At 44.9% G+C, this 20161-nt stretch overlaps 1 protein-coding gene across 4 annotated transcripts in view; it reads left to right on the forward strand.

Annotated features, from left to right (window-relative positions):
* Window positions 1-20161, forward strand: part of IQSEC3 (IQ motif and Sec7 domain ArfGEF 3) — a 108724-nt gene that overhangs the window by 40403 nt on the left and 48160 nt on the right. For all 4 annotated transcript variants that reach the window (XM_026116960.2, XM_026116963.2, XM_026116961.2 and 1 more), the window contains exon 2: window positions 8055-8135. In XM_026116960.2, coding sequence (XP_025972745.1) covers window positions 8055-8135 — 81 coding nt within the window. The remainder of the gene's footprint in view (window positions 1-8054; window positions 8136-20161) is intronic.

Genomic DNA, 20161 nt, shown 5'->3' on the forward strand with positions numbered 1-20161 from the left:
AAAACATATTTGATTTTTCATTTGTCAGGCAAGCAGAAAGGATAGGTGTTGCTGGTGAGTTCAACCCTCTCCCTCCCCCTCAGCTTCACTTTGAGGGGGGTGGAGGAGAGAGGAAGGAAGACCAGCTTTGAAAATGCTAAAGAAAGAGTCATAGAACAGTAAGCCCTCAAGTGGACTGAAAGAAGAGCTACCATGTCCCCTGGCAAGGCTGGGCATATATGTGTATGTTATACAGTCATCCATCATGCTGAAGCACTCAGGGGATTTCATCAGCAATTTGTTGTTGTAGACAGTAGTTGCATGCTGGCATCTAGACATTACTAAGATCCTTCCTTAGCTTTCCATACAATTCATCAGATATCTAAGCCTGTGAAGGGTTGCAGAGTTGGACAATCTCCAGACTGAAATACACAAGTTAAGTCCTATATTGAGATGATGTAGCTGTCACTCAGTACATAGATACAGTATGAGCATCTGCCCCTGGATGCATGGACCTGAAAGCCAATGACAAGTATGTGGAACAGGTATGAAGTGGTTCTGCATAGACTGTGTTGGCATCTGCAAGCCCTTTACAAACAAATATAGCACTGACTTTTCAGATAGCTGAAGGGCTAAGGATGGTCATTGCCACTTGAGAGGCTGCCTCTGATGAGAGTGGAGGCAGTGATGACTCAAGGAGCAAAGGAAATCACCAGTCATAAAGAAAAATAGATAGTAAGTGTAGTATTAGATGAGGCAGAGGCTAAGAACTTACGGAAGGGGAAATACAACCAAAGTAGCCCAGAAGCATCAGTAGGTGCTTGATGGGTCCACACACAAACACAAATTCCAAATCATCTTCCTATTATCCTTTACTCAAATCTTCTCCAGTTTCATCCTCAGCCACCTACCCTGCAAATCTGACTCCAAACAGATGCAGTCTTGTTCTGTTCTTTGGGGATTAAGATTGGAAGATTTTTGGACTGACTCCAAGGGCTTTGGGCAATTTAGAGAGGAATACTAGATCAGTCTATTCCCAAGATGTATCCCTGGGACTGTCACGTTGGGACTGCTGTTGTTATTAGGAATGTAAAATAAAGCAATGATTTCAGCTATCTTTCTTTGCACTCCCACAGTAGTTAGACAGCCACTGGCCGTTTAGCTTCTTTGACAACAGGTGATTAAACCAAGCATTTTTGAGAGACAGGAGTTAAGACAAAATCTCTCAGATCTTTAATACCTTGGCTACTAAACCCCTTGCCCTCTAACACAGGATTTGTTAGTGTGGTTCAGTCTGGTCTGTGTAGCTGTCTTCCAGAGATGGCCACCATCAGATGCTCAAGAGGAAGAGCAAGAAGAGTAACAGTGAAGAGCTATGGGACACCCATAAAAGCCTTCTTCTAATGCTGAAAAGTTTGAGTCCTAAACATTGACTTTGAGAAGGATGTAAAAACTCATCTGCATTAACTGTTCTAGTAGGATAGTCTTACCATTCTTTTAAGTGTCCAGACCCTCTCTGAATCTTTCCAAATTCTTGTCATCAACAGTATCACATAACAATGAGGAAGCCATCAGACTTAGAAAAAGTTGAAGAACTTAAAGTCTGGAAATTAACTAGAATTTATTTTTAAAGATACATGGTTCCTCCACAAAATAAACTCTGGCTGTACTCAACTCCCCCCAAAACATCAGTCTAATGACCTATGGTTGAGACCAATAATTAAGACAACTAGAAGGTTTTAGCCAGGGTATTTCAGAGAAAAGGGTGAAGGGTGTTAGGGCAAAACAGCCAGTTATTTAAAGGTACTCTTCTTTTTAAAACACTGCCTCCTTCAAATCTCACCTATGCTGTTCCAGGCAGACTGCAATCAGAAATAGATCTAACACAGGAGGGAGATGCTAAAATGAGTAAGGTCTACAGCTAATCTTAGCTAGGTTATATTGCAGCTCTGGAGGTAGTGGTAGCATTGAGCAGCACATTTTGGGGGAATAAGAAGTAAGATTGTGCGACCATGTTTTCATAAACTTTGTACTACTAAATAGATCCTGTTTGCAGTTCTCCAGCTGTCATCTTAGGAAAGATAACAGCCAGAAAAACCTAACCTGAGATGAATTCAGTTCTCCTTCAACTTTTTCTGCCTTTAATCTTCCACTTCGAGACTGTACTTTTTTGTGACTCTATTTGTTCTCATGGCAGTCATCCGAAAAAATGCAAGATAAAGACAACTAGCAAAAGGCTCCAGGAAAGCTGAGCTATCCAGCACTACAGACAATGACTTTTGGTCAAAACCTCTAGCATTTCTCCAAAAGGTGGAGCTTTAAAGAGAAACCAGAAAGGTTATGAGAGTTGGCCTAGTTATTTACTAAGAGAATATTGCTTGAGGAAGGAGCATTTGCCTGTCAGCATTGTCAGATTTCTAAGAATTGATGTGCATTTGGACAAAGGGCAAAGCTACTGAGCAAGAAGGCTGGTAGGGCCCAAGCACCAGGCTACAGAGTTTAGGCAAGTACTGGTAACTGGAGAATTCAGTGATCTTCACTGTCCTCCTTGCATTGGGGGCTATTACAGCTGTGCTACATAAGTGGTCAGGAGAGGAATCACAGGGCAAGGCAGGGTGATGCAGCATGTTAGAGAGAAGCATGATCTGTACACTCACAGTGAGACTAATTTTCATTCCATCTTGATTTAGCATTTCTTGTAGTCTAAAATTATTCAGGCAGAAAAAAACAGAGCTGTTCTTTGTCTATGGGAACAGGCCACCTTGGGTATTTGTTTAATTAAAGCGGACTACTGGAGAGCAGGGAGCATGACAGCTTTCCATATGCTGACTGGGTTGGGGGTTTGTTTTGCTTTGGGGGAGGGAGAAAAAGAAGGGGTTAGAACACATGAGTTGTTTCCTCAACCCAGCTTTCAGCAGACAGGCATCTCTATTTTAGGACAGCTATGATCAGTGCCAAATTTACGGACACTGATGCCCTGGAGGGGCAACAAGACTGAATGAACACAAAACTCCAGGTGCTTATCTTAATGAGAGATGCAGCATTAAGGTAACATTAGGAAAGTCTGCACTCTTTAGGCCCTGTCGTGTGCAGCCTAGACTGCTACAGAGACTTTAGGTTTTTGGAGCTCAACTCAGGTACTTTCTACAACATCAGATTTAAGAGAAAAGATGCTCAGCCCTTTGGGATCCCTAGCTGTAAAGCCAAGGTAATAGTGGCAGAGGGCCTCTTTGAAGCACAGTCTAACTTTCTAAGAAGCCAGAAAGGTCTAAGAAGCTTTGGTCATGTCCACAGGCAGAAATTTGCCTCCAGGGCTTTTGGGAACCTTGAGTCCAGGGCCATGATTCCCAGAGAGAAGTCATCAAGGAGATTGTGCGGAGCAGGCACTGCCTGATGGAGGGAAGTGTAAACTCCTAAGCCAACTAGACAGCTCATGTTAGCCACAAGGTTCAGTACAGGCCTCTCTAAAGTTCCTCACAGAATAGAAATTGGTGTGGCTGGATAGTTCATTCACCAGTATCCCTACTGAGCCTGCAGGCAGCTGCCTGGAGGGTACCTCTTGTCAGGAGCAATGTTAAAGACAGCTGAATAAAAGTCAGTCATTTTTGCTCAGAGGAGAAGAGGCTAACATTTCAATTGACAACAGAGGTTGCTACTGGGCCAAGCACAGCTTTCCCTGCATTTAAGATAGGTCTGGACTGTCGAATCCTTTCCTCTGGAGCATGTGTCCCAGCCAGACAGAGCAAGGCACTGACAGGCTCAGGCTGTTCACGGTCCTTCTTTTGCATCTATGCTTACCGTTGTCCTCTGCTGCTCACGCAGACACAACTGTCACACTGCTGGCAGCATTAACCTCAAAAGACCCTCCACCATGCTTCCTCTCTGCCTGCGAGTGTCTTCCTTTTTTGTACCACCTACCTCTTATTCACCTTCCCAAAACACCTTCTCTTCTGGCTTGCTTTTCTCTTCCAGGCTTCAATCAGGGCACAGCCAAGGAGATAACCATTTGTGTATTTTTAAAGCAACTGATTTGAAACAGAACAGTTCAACAGTATCCTGGCAGACGGGAGAACTCCTCTTTCTTCCTGATTGCCTGCCTGCCCTGCCCACCACAGTGCTTGTTCAGCTGTTCTCTCTGAAACAGTTGCAAGACTGGGGAAGGCAAGCTAGAGGCAATAGAGGAAAAGACAGAAAGGCAAAAAGACAAACCATTGACCTATCTTTTTAAGAAACCATTACCACCCACCTGAATTATTAAAAATAAAAATAAAATCACACAACAGATCTGCACCCTAAAGTGATGAGTCTGAATTCACCAGACTGAAAACACCCTGCCTTCCTCCCTGTTTTTCAAAGGCAAAACAAGCCTTGTGCTTTCTGATGTTTAACTCCTCAGAGGCAGCACATTTAAACTTAATGCAGCCTTTCTGACTTATGGAATAAGATTTGTGTAAAAACAAAATAAAAAGAAAGCACAGAGAGGGAAAAAAATCAGAAATTTTACACTGACTTCAGGAAAGACAGTAAATACCCCAAGATTCTCTCCAGAGCTGCAAGGGTTGACAAACCCACAGGGAAATGCAATCCAGGTAGCTACCAGCCATTACCACCCTGCCAGGCTCAGCAACAAAAATAACATCTTACCTGAAAGACTCCATACAGTTAAAGAGACAGCTGTTTTCCTAGATTACTTACTCTCAACTCAGAAGTGAGAGTAGGGCCCTAGGACACTTGCTTTTTTGCCCAGATAAGAGCTGCTTTATCCAACTGGCAATTACTACAACCTCTTTAGGGTGGTCTGCCCTGGTTAACCCCTCCTCTCATAGTTCCTCTCTGGGCTGTGCATGCCATGCTGCAAAGGCCAGGGCCTTACCTTCCTATAGGTTTGCAAAACATCAGGCATATGGGGCATGAGGGGTTGGAAAGAGAGAGGAAAATTAATAGGGATAGTCTCCAAGATGGAACCTACCCCCTGTGGTATATGTCTGGGTGGGACAAAAGAGAAGATGCAAGTTTTAAAAGAAGCAGGTAAATTGACGGAGAACTCCAAATGCTTTTGGGTATTTGGGGAACTCAGATATCATAGGATATTCCCCAGTTTTGGGAGGAGCTTTTGGTACAGTCTTGGAATACCCGTTTACACCACATGCACTTCCCTCCATCAGGCAGTGCCTGCTCCCCACCATCTCCTTGGTGACTTCTCTCTGGGAATCATGGCCCTGGACTCAAGGTTCCCAAAAGCCCTGGAGGCAAATTTCTGCCTGTGGACATGATCAACATCTGGTAGTAGTATGTAAGGTTCACAACTGCTCTAGAGACCTTGGGCTCTCAGAGGTTCAAGAGGACCCTGGTTTGGCCTCAAAACACCTGAGGTTCATGTTAAACACCCAGAAATCATGACAAACAGTCAACAGCTGACTGTGCAGCTGCAGTGCTTAAAGCATTTCCCTTTCTCAGTTTTTTGTCTGTTCTTGTTCTTCCTCTTTTTTGCTCTGTCTCCCTTCTTTGTTTTTTGCTCCATTCTTTTCAAGTATAATTAGCAATATTATCTGAGTGGTGCATCTAATATTAGAAAAAGGGTAAAGAACAGTGGAGTTCATGTAGGGAAGTGTTGAGATTAGAACTGGCTGAAATTTTGGGGTTCCATTTTTTGGAAGATTCCAGTATTTCAAAATGTGTTATTCTTATCTGGAAGTAGGCCCTTTTTTTCCCAGCAGTTCCTGTGGACACAGAATTCTGAAAGGTTTCTGTAGGAAATGCCAGCATATAATTCTTCTGAAACCAAATCCACTCCTCAGAAAGAATGGTGGCTGTTACTGAAGCAGCTGAGCGCCTTCTGCATTTCCACACTGCAGCTGGCAATTTCTGCTACTCCAGGGCAGCCCTGCAGAGCTGACTGCCTTGGCACAGGTGCTCCACACCTCTTGGGCTAGCCAGCTCACAGGACTGCTTCTTTGAGAGTTGGGCAGAACAAAATCTTGGGTGGATGGAGAGACTGGAAACCCTATGGTCCCTGTCCAAGGCGCTGTTTATGTGGCACGGCTGTACTAGAGATTTAGAGTCTGGAAGGCTGGCCCTCCAGCAGCCTGACAGGAAATTCAGATAAAACTCTGGGATTGAAGAAAGTTTGTCAAAGTCAAGATGTTTTCTCCAGACAGTTTCAGTTTGATGAATCAGCATTTTCTGAGAAAACAAAATTTTGTCAGAAAACTCCTGATGGAGTCTATCTGGAAGCAGAATGACAAGATGTAGGAGTTGGAGTATTTGTGTGAGCTTCCTGGAATGTAGGCTCAAATGTGATCCCCCCCAATTGCTTTGGTAAAAAGACAGAACAGGTAAATTCTGGACACACCAGACGGACAGCTATCTAATAAGCTTAAATTACAGACAACATAGTAAGAACAAGCAATAACCAGGCTGGCAGGAGAGAAGGGATGTGAGCTGGGTAGTTACCAAAATGGAAGACCAGGAGATGAATTTGCTGAGTCACACAAACATGTCCCCTCTTTTCCAGCAGATTGCGTGTCATAGGCAGGGACAGAGGACGTGGGCAGAGGTCAGTGAGTTAATGCTAATGCTTTCTTTCATCCCTTTCTCTCTTGCTCCTGCTAATACTGTTGCTTCTAAGCAAAGATTCCTTTTGAGAATACATTGGAAACACAGGAAGCAGAAACGCTAAGCAGTTTGTTACATTAAGCTAGCAGGGAAGGCTGAAAGAAGTGGTGGGGAACAGGATCATTGTTGTCTGTAATTTAAATATCTCTGTGGCCATGTCTGTCAGATTTTGACAAAGAAAAAGGGGATAAGCTTCACATTTAAGGGTGACAGAAAGTGTGGTAGGGCCTTTGGAAGAGCCTGAGACCCTATGCTAAGCCAAGAGACACAGCTTTGCTGCTATCACTGGGTTAGAAGCTACAAAATATTTTTAAGAGGAGATGTCCCCATCTGAGTCCTGGGTCTCAGCAGTAGCACTGAGAACAGAGTTCCAAGTGCTCTTCCACTGATTTGGAGACAGGGTGATTTGTGCCACCTGAGGATTCAACTTACTTTATTTCCCTTGCCGTTTTCTCCTCTTTTCTATTTTCTTTTCCATTCCCCTACTATTTTTTCCCTGCCTCTGTGTCTCTTTTTAGTTACTCCTTTTCATTGACAAAGGTCAATGTGTTCAAAATTGGCCACTGATTTATGCTGCCTCTAACACCTTGAGGGCCTGCATAGAAGTATTTTTAAATGATCTCATTTCCAGAAGTGCTGAGCAGCTCTAGCTGGGTACCAGTAGTGTGATAAGTGCCCAACCCCCCTGACTGCCACGTTCCTTGCAAATGTTTCTAAGCAAGGGCCCCATGAGCCAATCACTCAAGATTAGTGAGCAGTTTTGGAAAGCTCAGCCTTGGCTTTCTTCCTCTGAATGAATTCTTTCACCCTTCCCATCTAATAAACATCTTTTTAGTTGGTTGTTTTCCTCAAGTTTGTTACTTCATACATTTTTGTTTTTCTTTGCTGTGATCTCTTCCTTTATTCTGTTTTCCTCTTCACCTCAGCACCTCCACTTGTGCTTGTCCTCTTAGTTTTTCACTACTATTTCTGATAACACCCAGTGCTGGTATACAGAGGCCATTTCTGCCCTTTCTTCAGGAGAAAAGTCAGTGAAATTAATTCAGCCATTGTCATGACAAAAAAAATCAACTTCTTTACATTAAAATGTATAGGAAATCACATGTAAGCAGATGTTACTGTCCCAAACTACGTAAAAGTTAGAGACAAGCAAAACTGTTTTTCATAAGAGGTATGGGGTCATGAGACAGATGCTGACAAGAGAACTTTCATTTGGCTCCTTTTGCCTTGTTCTCTACAGCTTGACATTGGTGGTGGGACAAGTGAGGGAGGGGGAGAGAATTGTGAGCTCCCTTCTGTCCTGCTCCCCACCATCTTAGAGTGCAAAGCATTCATGTAATAATCAGATTTCTCTTTCAGCATCACTGGAGAGCCACTGTCCCCTTGGAACAGTCTTGGGAAGGGCAGTGTCTGCTGAGTGAGCTGAACACTGACCTGCTACTGTTTGTTTTTTCTTACAGGAATGAAACTGTTTTACACCAGTTCTGTTGCCCAGCAGCTGATGCAGAGCAGAAGCCTTCCTCTCCAGACTCCTCACCAAGGTGGGAAACTGCTGCCAGCAAGGCTTTTTCTTTCCCATGCTCTCCTGTTCTCTCATCACCCATCAGTGATCTTCCTGCCCCAAACAAAACTCACCCATTATATGCCTCCATCCTCCTCCATCCTCCTTTGTGTCCCATGTCCCCAGCACTGCTGTCCCTCTTTTTTCCCTTGCAGAGATGTTACCCCTTCAGTGTTATTACTCACAACCCTCCATGGGCATTCACTCACGCACATTCCTGAGACTCTGAACACATACTTTCAGCCTCTTTTCAAACATCTACTTCCAACTCACATCCACACTTGTACCTTTTCTTACTCTTCTGTGTCACTTTGACACCCGTATACACATGCCTCACTCTTTTTCAGATTAGTTCCTCCACATTATAGTGGTGCCCAGACATACGCTAGTATAGACCCATAACCTTTAAGCTACAGCAAAAATCACCAAAGAAAATCAGGGTTCTTCTCTCACATCAGTGTGCAGACACTGTTTCTTCTCTCTCTTCTACACACACCTGGGGCCAAAGTGACCTCTCAGAAACTGGTAGGGCTGAGGCAGCCTGTGCATGTGTGTTGGGGGGACAGTTTAACACAGCACACAACTGAAATGATCTGAGCTTGACACTGAAGTGCAATTACAGACTGGTACTATTAACTATTGCCAGCCTGCATCCAATGAATTCAGGCTTGGGCACATCAGCAACAGACACAGCTCTCCCTCATCAGTAAATGACATCAGTGCCAAAACCAAGGGGTCCAAGGAGCCTCAGAAATACCTGAGATACACATACTGGATATAGCTTCTGTGCTTTGCCTTGTCTCCCTGTTTCCCATTCTCACCATCTCCTTCTCACTCATAACCACTTCTGTTTCACAAACCTGCTTCTTTTTCTCATGCCTTATCACCCTGCTGTCAGCAGCAAACAGGTACCTCTGTAAAGATTTCCCTCATCGCACTGCTAGACTTTTACATCTGACCTTTGCCATCAGTATAAGAAGCCTGAGTTACTGGGGAGGGCTCTGAACAGAATCGGGCAGCTGAATTGCAGTAATGAGGCTGGACTGTTTTTGAAATGCTTTTTCTCTTGTTTGTTCTGCTCACTGGAACAGTTTCTGGTTTCTGATGTCCCTGCAAGGAAAAGGAAAAGTGTGAGTGCTGGACATCTGTGAAAAGAATAGACGTGTGTGTGTGTGTGTGTGTGTGTGTGTGTGTGTGTGTTCAAAAGTGGGGTTCAGCTGCACTTGAAGACAGGGGAAAGGAGTGGGACTCCTCCTGCCCATTTGTGTATGAAGATGGAAGGGTTAACTCTCGGTGGTGTCCATGTCAAGGGCTCTCAGGAACTGCTAAGGTTTGTGTGATGGCCCTATGGAACGTCTGTGACTGCACCTCAATGGCAGATGCTGTCATGAAGAGGAGGAGGCAGCAGAGGTTTCTGCAGTAGGGACAGCTCCCTCTCCCTTGCATTTCTGGAGAGAGTCAGTTTTAATTCATGTGCTTTGTTTAGTCTTTACTGAGGCTCTGTTTAGCCACGGCCTTCAATCTTAACACTCTGATCCTTGGCCCTGCCCCATTCCTGTCCCAGCCTTCATCTTATTTCTAAGGGTTTCCTTGCCTTACCTTCTAGCATTTTCTCAGTCACTCCTGTTATGTCTTAAAGTCTAAGGTAGTATGTGTCACCCTCATGCTCTAGGCCTTCCTTTTAGCACAGTGACTCTGAAAGGCCCTGCGTATCCCTTAAACCTGAGAGTGCCTGTGCTCCTTATATTGGGAATGACCAAGTTCATCATCTGGGGTCTGGCAGGTAAATGGAGGAGAAACTGGTCACTCATTCCAATAATTTAACAACTTGGCAAGTTTTTTCCAAAGACGAATCCAAGTCAGGGAAGTCAAAAGTGAGGATGAATGACCCTTACAGCATGTTGCATCTGGGCTTCCAGTTAAGGACCGTCCATACTGATCTCTGCCTGCCAGTTTAATATTACCTAATCTGTCTTTTGTAGCTTATCCCACTGTGCAGGCCACCTGCTTTCCATACTTTCTTTCCAAGACTTTCTCTTCACCTCTTTGTTTCCAGTCCCTCCCGCCCCCATCCAAATAGCAGTTCTGAATCTGTCTCTGTGAGACACAGTATTCTGTGAAGATACAGAGATGGTTTAAGCCACCCTGGCTTTTTGAAGGCTAGAAACAGGTACACAGACTTTTTGCTCTTTGAAACAGAGCAGCCTTTAAATGTGGTCTGTGTGACTGCCTCAGGTGAGAAGAGAATCCTTACTTCCTATACAGTGCCAGGAGAAAGACAGAGCACATGCAGGACTATTAAACTCACTGATCAGCTTTTTGCTGACCAGAAAGCACATTCCACCCTCTTCCAAGTTCTGCAGTCAACAGTGGGCATCCTTTTGTTCCTGAAGTGGCACATCCGGTGCAGTGAGGAGGGCAAGAGAAATAACAGATAGGGAAAAACACAAGGTCACCATGGGGCTGATGTCCATAGCTGATAGCTATGCTGCTCTGGAATGCCTTGATATGCTGCTTGGAGAAGTTCATCAGATCATTATGGAGCCTGTCATCCCACTCAAATCCCGATCAGGGTCCCCATTGAACCAGTGCAGTACAAAAGCTAAGTCAATCATGACTGAAATATGTGGGTCAGACATCCTGAATAGGCAATCAGCTCCTGGGTGAGCCAGGCACATTGCTAAACAAGCTCATCAGGGCTCCTGGTGGAGCAGCCTGGGACATAGCGGGTCCCTGTGCAGTTCTCCTGAGTCCTGCTGAGGGGACAGCTAGTCACAAGCAATGCTGTGGCGAATTTGATAAACCAACTTGGGTTTATTCCTTCTTTTCCCCCTCCATGATCAGGCATTTCCCTAAATGAGATAAATCCTGTCAGAACTGATGCCGCTAATAACTGTCAGCCGTCTAGTTTTAATTAGAGTTTGCTTCATTAATGCCCCAACTCCTCTCTGCACAGCAGATTAAGTAATGTACTTGCAGCTCATTTACACAAACCCCCAAACTGCAGGGCTGAGCTGCAATCCTTTAATTAAACATCCTGGCTGATCCCTACCGCTGCCTCGGCTCATCAGTCTAAGCCGATTAAAGAGAATAGGGACTAATAAAGAGCATAAACAGGGAAGTGACTCTCCTCTCTTCAAGGGACTTGGAGACTCCAGCGGCGATTGGCTGATGGCTCCTCCTCTGCCAGGAACCTTATGTCAGCCCACATCACCTGCTTCTGGGACCTGCAAGAACAATTCTACTTTTAGCTCCCCAGGAACCCAGCCTCATCTTGTGGAAAAAAAAATAAAAAACAAAAAACTTGGGGGACAGAGGAAACATGGGCAGCAAGGAAGGTGAAGCGGGGTATCTAATACAAGGAAGTCAGAACAGTGATGGGCAGGCAGACTAGTGAAAGCAGCCATGCAGCTCAAGTGTGAGACAGAAGGACAAGGACATGCAGAGTATAACTGTGGGAGGTTGGCAGTGAGGTTCAGGCTGGGGCAAAATTTGTCTCTGCTTGTGTTTTGTGGTGGTCAGTGTACAATGTCCTTGTGTGGCCTCCCCTACTTTCTATCCTGAAGGATTTCTGGCTCTTTTCTTTGTTGCCCATCCAGCTGAAAAGACCTTGGCTTCAAGTCAGTAGGTATCGATTAGACGCATATCAGTGTCTAACCATTAAACAGAAGCCAATTCAGTGAGGCAGTTGCGATAATTTCCACTCATCTTGTTCCCACTTGCTTCAGTGACTGCCATAAGCAGAACTAATTCCCTTTTTTTCTGTCTCCCTTCTCTCCTTTACCATGTGAGTTCCTGGGGGATTAGAGCTTCATAAATTTAACAATGCAGATTGCCCACCTTGCTGCCCCACAGGGGTTGTGCTAGGGATCAGCAAGACTGGTGCTGCAGGGCATGAACATCAGGAGACATATCTGTTCCCAGAGTCTTCACCCAGGAAGCCCAGAGCCAAAGTACAGTGTCAGGTGATGGCAACAACAGGCAAATTCCTGTCATTGGGCTCTGTGTAGGGCTTCCCCATCTCAAACTACAGTGCAAAGTTTGGGCCATCATTTTCTGCATTGGACCTGTACAGCACCTGGCACAAGGGGAGTCTTACTGCATGATCATAGTCCACCTTGCAGGTTGGGCCTGCACCAGGAATGCCAAAGATCAGGCTGAGGGGAATGAGGAGGCTCCATGATGGTGGTAGTAGGAACTAACCCTGCTCTTTCACTGAGGTGCTGATTAGACTCTGATTTAGCCAAACCCTATAATTTCATATAGGAACTGCTCTTTTTCTTGCTGTTAACAGCAGGGTTTCATTCTGGGAATTTGAATACCCTTAGTAATTGCATTTTCAACTTCTCCCAGCCTTGCACAGTGGAGACTAGCACCCCAGAACAATGTCCTTAAAATGTGTTCAGCAGCAACCCAGCTCCAACAGGATTACATACCATTTGCCTTTGTGTGAGGTAATGGGATTGAGACGAGAAACATTTGTTTCTATTGGAGTAATGAGAGGAAATGATGGAGTCACAGTCTAAGGGAACAGTATATTCATTCAGTTGCCTTTCATAAGCTTTTCAGAGCCTGCCTCTGGCTTGCCTGCAGTGCTGAATAAGAAATCGGCAGAAAAATCACCTCTGCTCCAGTGATGGGAAAAGTTCTACAAAAATTATTAAAAGCCTGGGGCAGGTCTGCTTTGGTAATGGGCATGGGGATAGCACTCGAGGGCTGAGGGATCACATCGCAGAGGAGACTGGATAAGATCCAGCTATCTTTGTGGGAAGGGCAGGATAGACCCCAGAAAGCACTTTGGAAAGGGAGGATGTTCCAACTGTGTTTGTGGGAGAAAGAAGGTCTTTCTTATCTGGAAGAAGTGCAAATGAGACCTGACCTGCTTTGAGGTCTTCACAGGAAAAGGAGAGGTCAGGGTTCTGAACAGCATTGCCTGGAAGGGCTTGGATATGTACTGAGTAGAAAGACTGCATTCTGAAAGGTTTAGGGAAAAGGTGGGCAAGCTCTGCTCATGATATTTGTACATAATACATCCTCATGAGGTTTAGCTTTCCAGTATGGAGAATGCTTCTTAGATCAGGGTTGAAACATTATCAGTGCAACTGGCAAGTGTTTACTTCATGATTATGGGCCAATTAAATTGTAACTCAATATAGTTTAGACTTCAAACAGCTGCGTACTTGTTTCTAAAGTACCTTCTGGATTAGTCACTGTCACAGACTGGTTGCTGCCTGGCATTACTACACCAATTAGTGGAAAAGAGACTTGTAATTGGATCCTCTTACCCATTGGTTACATCTCTAAGCCAGCCTTCTTTGCACTTCTGGTGAAATTCCCTCTTGCCCCATTTCTGACTTATTAAACCACTCAGATGGAATTATGTGTCCTTGCTGGAAGTGGTCTTTGTGCTTGTCAACCCATTGCTGCATGTGGGAAGGTGAAAAGTGGGCGGACAGATTTTGGACAGTTCTTTCTTTGAAATCAAACCTTCAATCAGTAGAAACACATTTTCCTTCCCAGCTCCCTGAGCTGGATAAGAGCATGCTACACCCTAAACAGCACACTGTTAAAAACCAAAATCTGATTTCCTTTACTTCTGGAGGTCTTTTGTCTCTGACTCTTTGTGTGTCTTTACCTGAACTGGCTGTTTCCATTGCACACATACTAGCAGTGTGCCCTGGCAAGTCATGCTGAAAGGCACTGGCAAGACAGCCATGAATATTACCCACTGCACAGTCACAGCATCATGTCCCCCTTGCCTGTACTCTGCTGTATCCCAGGAGCACCTCTCCTCACCGTACAGCTCTCACTTTGCCCCTAAGATGTCCTAGGACCTCTGCCAGTCAGATCCTCCTAAGAGGTCCACAAGATTTTATTTGACTTGCTAATGCAATACTCCCTAAGGCTGGAGCCCATGAGGTTGATGGGAACTGATCCACTCTCCAAATTAATCCTCCTTTTAGCTACCACCAAAGTATTTTAATAAAAAAACTTGGAGTCAGGTAGGGAATGATGATTTTCCACCAGTATCCATCACTGTTTCAATGTTTCACGTTACTGAAGACAACTGAGCTACCCAACATTATGTCTGAACTTGTGGAGACTGACCTTGCCTGATAGAAAGCAGCGTAAGTCCACTTCATGAAATGAGAAATTAGCCTTTTTGGCTTAGGATTGCTGACAGGATATTGAATCTGTAACCTGGAGGTCAGTGGTTCTTCTCAGCTCAGAGGTACTCAGTGGCTCTTGGTCCAGGTGCGAAACATGACAGTAATTCTAGCCTATATCACATCAGATGTATGACCTACCACACAAAACAGCATAACAGCTTTGACTAATTGGCACCCAGCTGGCAGTATCAAGTGCAAGCTCCAAGAATAAGTGGACCATGGATGCTGAATTCTCCTCTGATTCCTCACTGAGAACCCTTCATGTCAGGGTTACAGCAACTGGACATGCCAGTTCAAAGGAAGCCTCCATGCCCACAGTCTATGCTCGTATGCCCTGAGGACAAGTGACTTCACATACAGCGCTCTTCACTCTGGCTTCTTTCATTCCCACAAAAGTCTTCCACAACACTGTTTTGGAAAAGGCACAGAAGTTTCAGCAACATTTCTGCTTTGCTAGCATATACTGTTTGTGCTTCTTTTCTCATTTCTTTTCCTTATTGAGGTCACAGACATGAAGAGAGGATTTTTTTCTGCATCTTAACAGCTCATCTACTTCTTATTCTTTCCTCCCTGTAGATTTAATAATCCTCTGTTCAAGATATTACAGTTGGAGGTTGTGGGGATGCTGCAAAGAGAAAGGGCTGGGTCAGAAAAGTTCACCTAAATATTCCCCAGGCTCACAGTTGTCAGAACTTTAATTTCAGTCTAACACAGAGATGTGGGCCAGGAATAACGTCTGGACCTGGATTTCAACTCTTTCTAAACTTGAAGGTGAGTAGATCCTCTCTTTTTAAGGGTGTTTTCTATAGACAAGACTAGCAGCTTTGATTGCTTTGCAGGAGCTTAGGTTCAGAACTGCAAAGGTATTTCATGCATGTAGATTTAGGGGAAATAAGGAAGCACATATGATTATAAGTAAAAACTAGACTATGGTTTTAGAGAACATCCTTAACATCATAGTTACCAACAACCTCGGGAATCTTTTACATGGAAGTACTGCTGGCAATTCTTCTGGCACTATTAGCTGGGAGAAATGGCTTTTTCTGGAAGCACATGAAGAAACAGGAGGTGAGTTTCAGATGCAGTAGCTCAGTCATGTAAAGGAGATCCACCAGGACTGAACATTTTGACACAATTTCCTATACAGGCATTTCTCTGCTCCTTCTCTCCAATAGGCGGTGCCACCACTTTCAGTCAGGTTTAGAGAACATGAAGATGGGGAAGTAAAGTAAGGAATAGACTGGGTCTTCAACAGGAAAAGAAAGGTATCTCTGAGAGCAGCTGGAGCCTGTCTGTCATATTGGCTTCTTGGTTTGTCCTCTATCAACGCCTTACTTCAGGAATGAGAAAGCTGGCAGAAGAGAGAGACCAAAAGAAACCAGTATGAAGCATCTCCTTTTAAAACTCCAAAGATATCTGTCAGACAGGAGTTCCCTGAAAGCTTGAGGCTGTATCCAGCCATTGCATGGCTGTATGTCCTCCATTTATTCCTTTGCCCTTGTTGCTTCTGTTGACTGCATGGTCCTGCTCTAGAACAATTCAGACTGGGATTCAGGCACTCTTCTCTCGAGGGCAACAGCACTTGCCATCTCTTGGGCTGGAACAGTGGTAAAGTGAGAGAGAGTCAATCGCAGCCAAACCCCGCAGTTGTAGGGGGCACTTCCACCAGCTATTGACATCAGTTAGTTGCTTTCATACTGGGTGACTCATTCGTGGCTTGCAAATGATCCTGATGTTCTCCTCTCTGTGTTGCAAAGAATCCCCTGTCTATAACACAGCAACTGCTTAGTACCAATAGAGCACAATCTCAAGACTTTCCTTCCTTTCTTTGCGACTTTAACAGCTGCTACATCCTGAGTTTTCTGTGCAATAACACCAGAGAGCTACTTGAGAAGAGGCAATGAAGCAATGACAGCTTTGGAAACAGTCTTACATCTAGCACTGGGAAATGGGCACAGACAGTTGGTAAGGTAATAGCAGATAGGCTTTGGAGGAACTGACACCGTTCACCCTGATCATTGCTGGTATCATTTGACCTTCTGAACTGTATCAGTCAAGATCATCTGCAGACCCCCCAAAATTGGAGCGCTCCAGATCTTTTCTGCAGTAAGATGTCTTCTGTTGAACTCACCAGGTGGTCATGATGGACTCTCTGTCCACACACGTGTTCATGGCTTCCAGGGCAGAGATATGGAGCAAGTATGTACTGAGAAATTGGCAAAGAAATGGAAGAAGAGCCACTGAGAAAGAGAGAAGGGGGTGGTTTCAGCCCAAGAGAGAAAGAAGTGCTGTTGTAAGGGAAAAGGCCGTCAAAAATGCTATAGACAGAAGGAGAGTGATGGGAGAGAAGGGAACAGAAAAAGTAGGAAGTTAAAAAATAGCATAAAAGAAATAAGAAATTGGAGAGAAGAACAACATGTGAACAGGGGATAAGTGAGCAGGTCCCTTGGCTGGAAGATTCGTGTTTGTGCCAGCATTCATTGGCAGTGACAGAAAAGAGACTCTGGCCTATCATTGCACATTTTCTTGCAGTCAGATATCAATATAAAGGCCTTTTCTTTTTTTCTGTGCTCTGCAATGCTAGCTCATGCCTGTTCACATGGGAAGGTTAATCTGCAGGTCCATTTTCCAACCATCTCCATGGGGCAGGCTCTGTGTTCAGATGCAATAGGGTCTCCTTTCGGAAAATCCTGGCTATGCTTCACCCCTGCGTGTGACCCTGCTAGGCTTTCAGCTCCTCCAAGAAGAGCTGAAGAGCCTAAGCAGTTGAAGAGGAGCATACTGTACAACTGCTCAAGCCACTCTTGTTGGGCTCTGCAAACAGCTGATTAGCTGAGAAAAAGAGGATGAAAAATGTGTTGGGACTGTCATCCTGCCTGTTCAAATATCACAGAAGAGCTGGAGACCACCCCATCTTCTGTGAGGAAAGAGCCTTCTGAAAAAGAGCATCAAGATATAACCAGGAGCTGAGATTCAGTTAGATCTGGGTGCCTAACTCCCTCAGGCTTCATTCAGAGTCCGTGGCTGCAGTTGCTGGATGGTGCCCAGAAGGTGAACTGCAGTGCAAAGATGCTGCTATTGAGAATGGCGGAATGGAGGATGTGATTAAGGTGGCAGCAAGTAGGACTCTGAGAGCAAAGAGGGACTTCTCATTTCCTGCCAGTACTTGCCCTAAAATGGAACTTTCTGCAGAAATCCCCATTTCCTAAAGCCCTTTTCTTGCTGCTTTATATGGCGATTTGCCATTGCACTGGCTAGATGGAAAGTTAGTGCAGTGGGGAGACAGAGAAAAGAGGCTGGACCAGTGACTAACAGGAAGCTGGTAAAATGTCTAATCAGGACACTGAGGAGGATGACGTTTGTGTGGAAGACAGCAAGACTTTACTTTTCCTTTTTCCCTGCAGCATGTCACAAAGCTGTCCATGTGAACATGCAGTACAACTGCAACAAGCCCGCCTCAGATACTGCCAAAACGCTGTACAAAAGCAAGCAGAAATGCTGCTCAATACTGGGCTAATTTCACAAATGTAAGCCCCACTTCCCAAGAGACTTCAATTTTATGTCCTGGAGATTTGAAGCCAGGTTACTATGATGATGCACAGGTTACTAAGTCCATATGTAGATGAAAGTGGTCTGGTCTTCAAAACTGTGGAGTCTGCATAAACCTCATTGGGGCCAGTTGTACATTGAAAGCCAGCTTGCATAATTTCAAATGAGGCTGTTTGCTCTCTAGATTGAGAAACCTTACTCTGGCAACACAGTTTGGAAGTGTGTGATAGTAACTTTTAACCATCTCTGGTTAATATTTTGGTTGTTTACACATACAGAGTGTGCCATCATGCCACAGGGAATTGTATTTGCCTAGTGGTGAGAGCTATGTGTTGCTTTTGTCATGTCCTAGGCTGCTACGTTGTGGCTTTCCTGTAAACAAGTTATGGTGCTGTTATCATTGCCTGCATATGAGGGCTGATTGCAAGCTCTCTCTTCCCATCTTATGGAGGAAGAGGGAGAAAGGTGGTAGGTTGCCCTATATATACATGGCTAGTACTACTTTACACATGTATCTTTTGGGGTCACTGGTGAAATGAAAAAACTGCCTGGAATTTCCCAGAATACAGTAATGTTAGAGAAGTAGGTGAAGGTGCACAAAAATGGACTGTGCATGATTGCACTCTAAAAAATGCTGCTGGGCCAATAGAGCTCATCTGGGTCTGATGGGCATGATACAGGTTGACTTAAAAAAATACAGCATATAGGACTAGATCCTCCACTGACTTTGATGGAGTCCACTGGTGTGAGGCCATTCAGCACCAGCCATGGCTCTGCCCAACAACACAATGGACTTGACTGTGTAAAGACAAAGTCCTGTTTTTCTTAGATGATCTTCCCCAGAAAGATCAATATTTGACTACAAGGTATAGGATGGGAATCATTTTCATCCCTCATAGGGAAGGAAAGTTGAAGTGTCCCTTGGGGCATCTGAGCTTGTATAACAAGATGTATAAGCTGCTATGACATCCTGTTTTTCAAATGGAAATGAAAAAAGGAAAAGGAAATAAGGTGTAAGGGAAGAGAAGTGGCATGAAGTTGACCAGGGTGTGAATAAAGCAGCAGCAGTGAAGGTGGGTTGGAACTTGCAAGAGTATAGCTTTGTGCCTGCAGTGCAAGACTCTGGTGACAGTCCATGGATGGAGGAAAGGAAGAGGTGATGCTAACTATACGTTTTGTATACTGGTCTTCGGCCATAGGCCAACCCCAAACCATGGATCTGAACAAGCTGAGTAAGCTAAAATTTGGATCAGATCAGCTTTTCCAAGGCTGGTGAATGGTGTTTGGACTGTTTGTATTGAGTGTGGTGATCTGAGGCTCTGTTACTCTTTATGTTGAGGATGGATGGGCTTCCTTCTCCTGCATTTCACACAAACAATGGTCTTCTACTGGGCTGCAATGATCACAAGAGATGGAATATGTGAGATGCCTGAGACCAGAAACAAAATGCATCTTGGTTACACAAAGGTCTTCCTGTGACATGGCTCCCTTACTGCCCTCAGTGATCAATTACCCTGCTCCTTCAGGAAAGAACCCAGAGCTGCAGTCCAACCGAGGGTCTATCACAGCATGCTGAAAAAAGAGAAGACCATACAAGTCCTTGCATAGGTCTGTCCAAGAGCTGTGTCCCTGACTCAGCTCACAGGCAGCCGGAATAGGAAAGAATGAGCTCTCCTATTGGAGAGGAATGAGGGGATATACAAGGCTTCCTCTCATTGTGGAGGCTCTGCTGCCTCCCAGCCCTGAATTCATCTCATTTTAGCAGTGAAATTCTATCTTCTGCATGATTGCACCGGCAGGCTTTTGTCAGCGAATTCGGTGATGTTCACATCTGCCTCGGGGATGAGGAGCCAAGAGATCTGAGTCAAAGTGGCAGAAAGACTGCTGCTGAGAAGCCAAGTTTCTCTTTCCTGGGGTGCTGAGCAGGCAGTTACACTAATGCAGGATGCCATCTGTTTTTTCCTCCTCTAAAAGGTCGTGTTTACCAAACATTGCAGAGGCAAGAGGGGTCTGGGGTTAAAGTAAAAGCAATTAAACCCTGCAGAGCAGGGGCCTCCTGCCCCTTCCCTGTACACTCGGTGCTTCTAATACCTCAATGGTAAGCGCAGGTGTGCTGTTTGATGTGGCCATACATAACCCCCTCTGCAGTGACAGGCTGTGGGACCTCCTCGTGGTCTAACCTGCAGAGACAGCACAGCTACCACAGCCTTGGGCATCCAGTGCTGAGGTGTGCTGGGCAGCTGAGAAAAGGACTGTACTTCCTTGGCTGAGCCCTGTGCTCCTACAG

This window comes from Dromaius novaehollandiae, chromosome 1, assembly GCF_036370855.1.
Source record: "Dromaius novaehollandiae isolate bDroNov1 chromosome 1, bDroNov1.hap1, whole genome shotgun sequence".
NCBI classification, from domain to species: Eukaryota; Metazoa; Chordata; class Aves; order Casuariiformes; family Dromaiidae; genus Dromaius; species Dromaius novaehollandiae.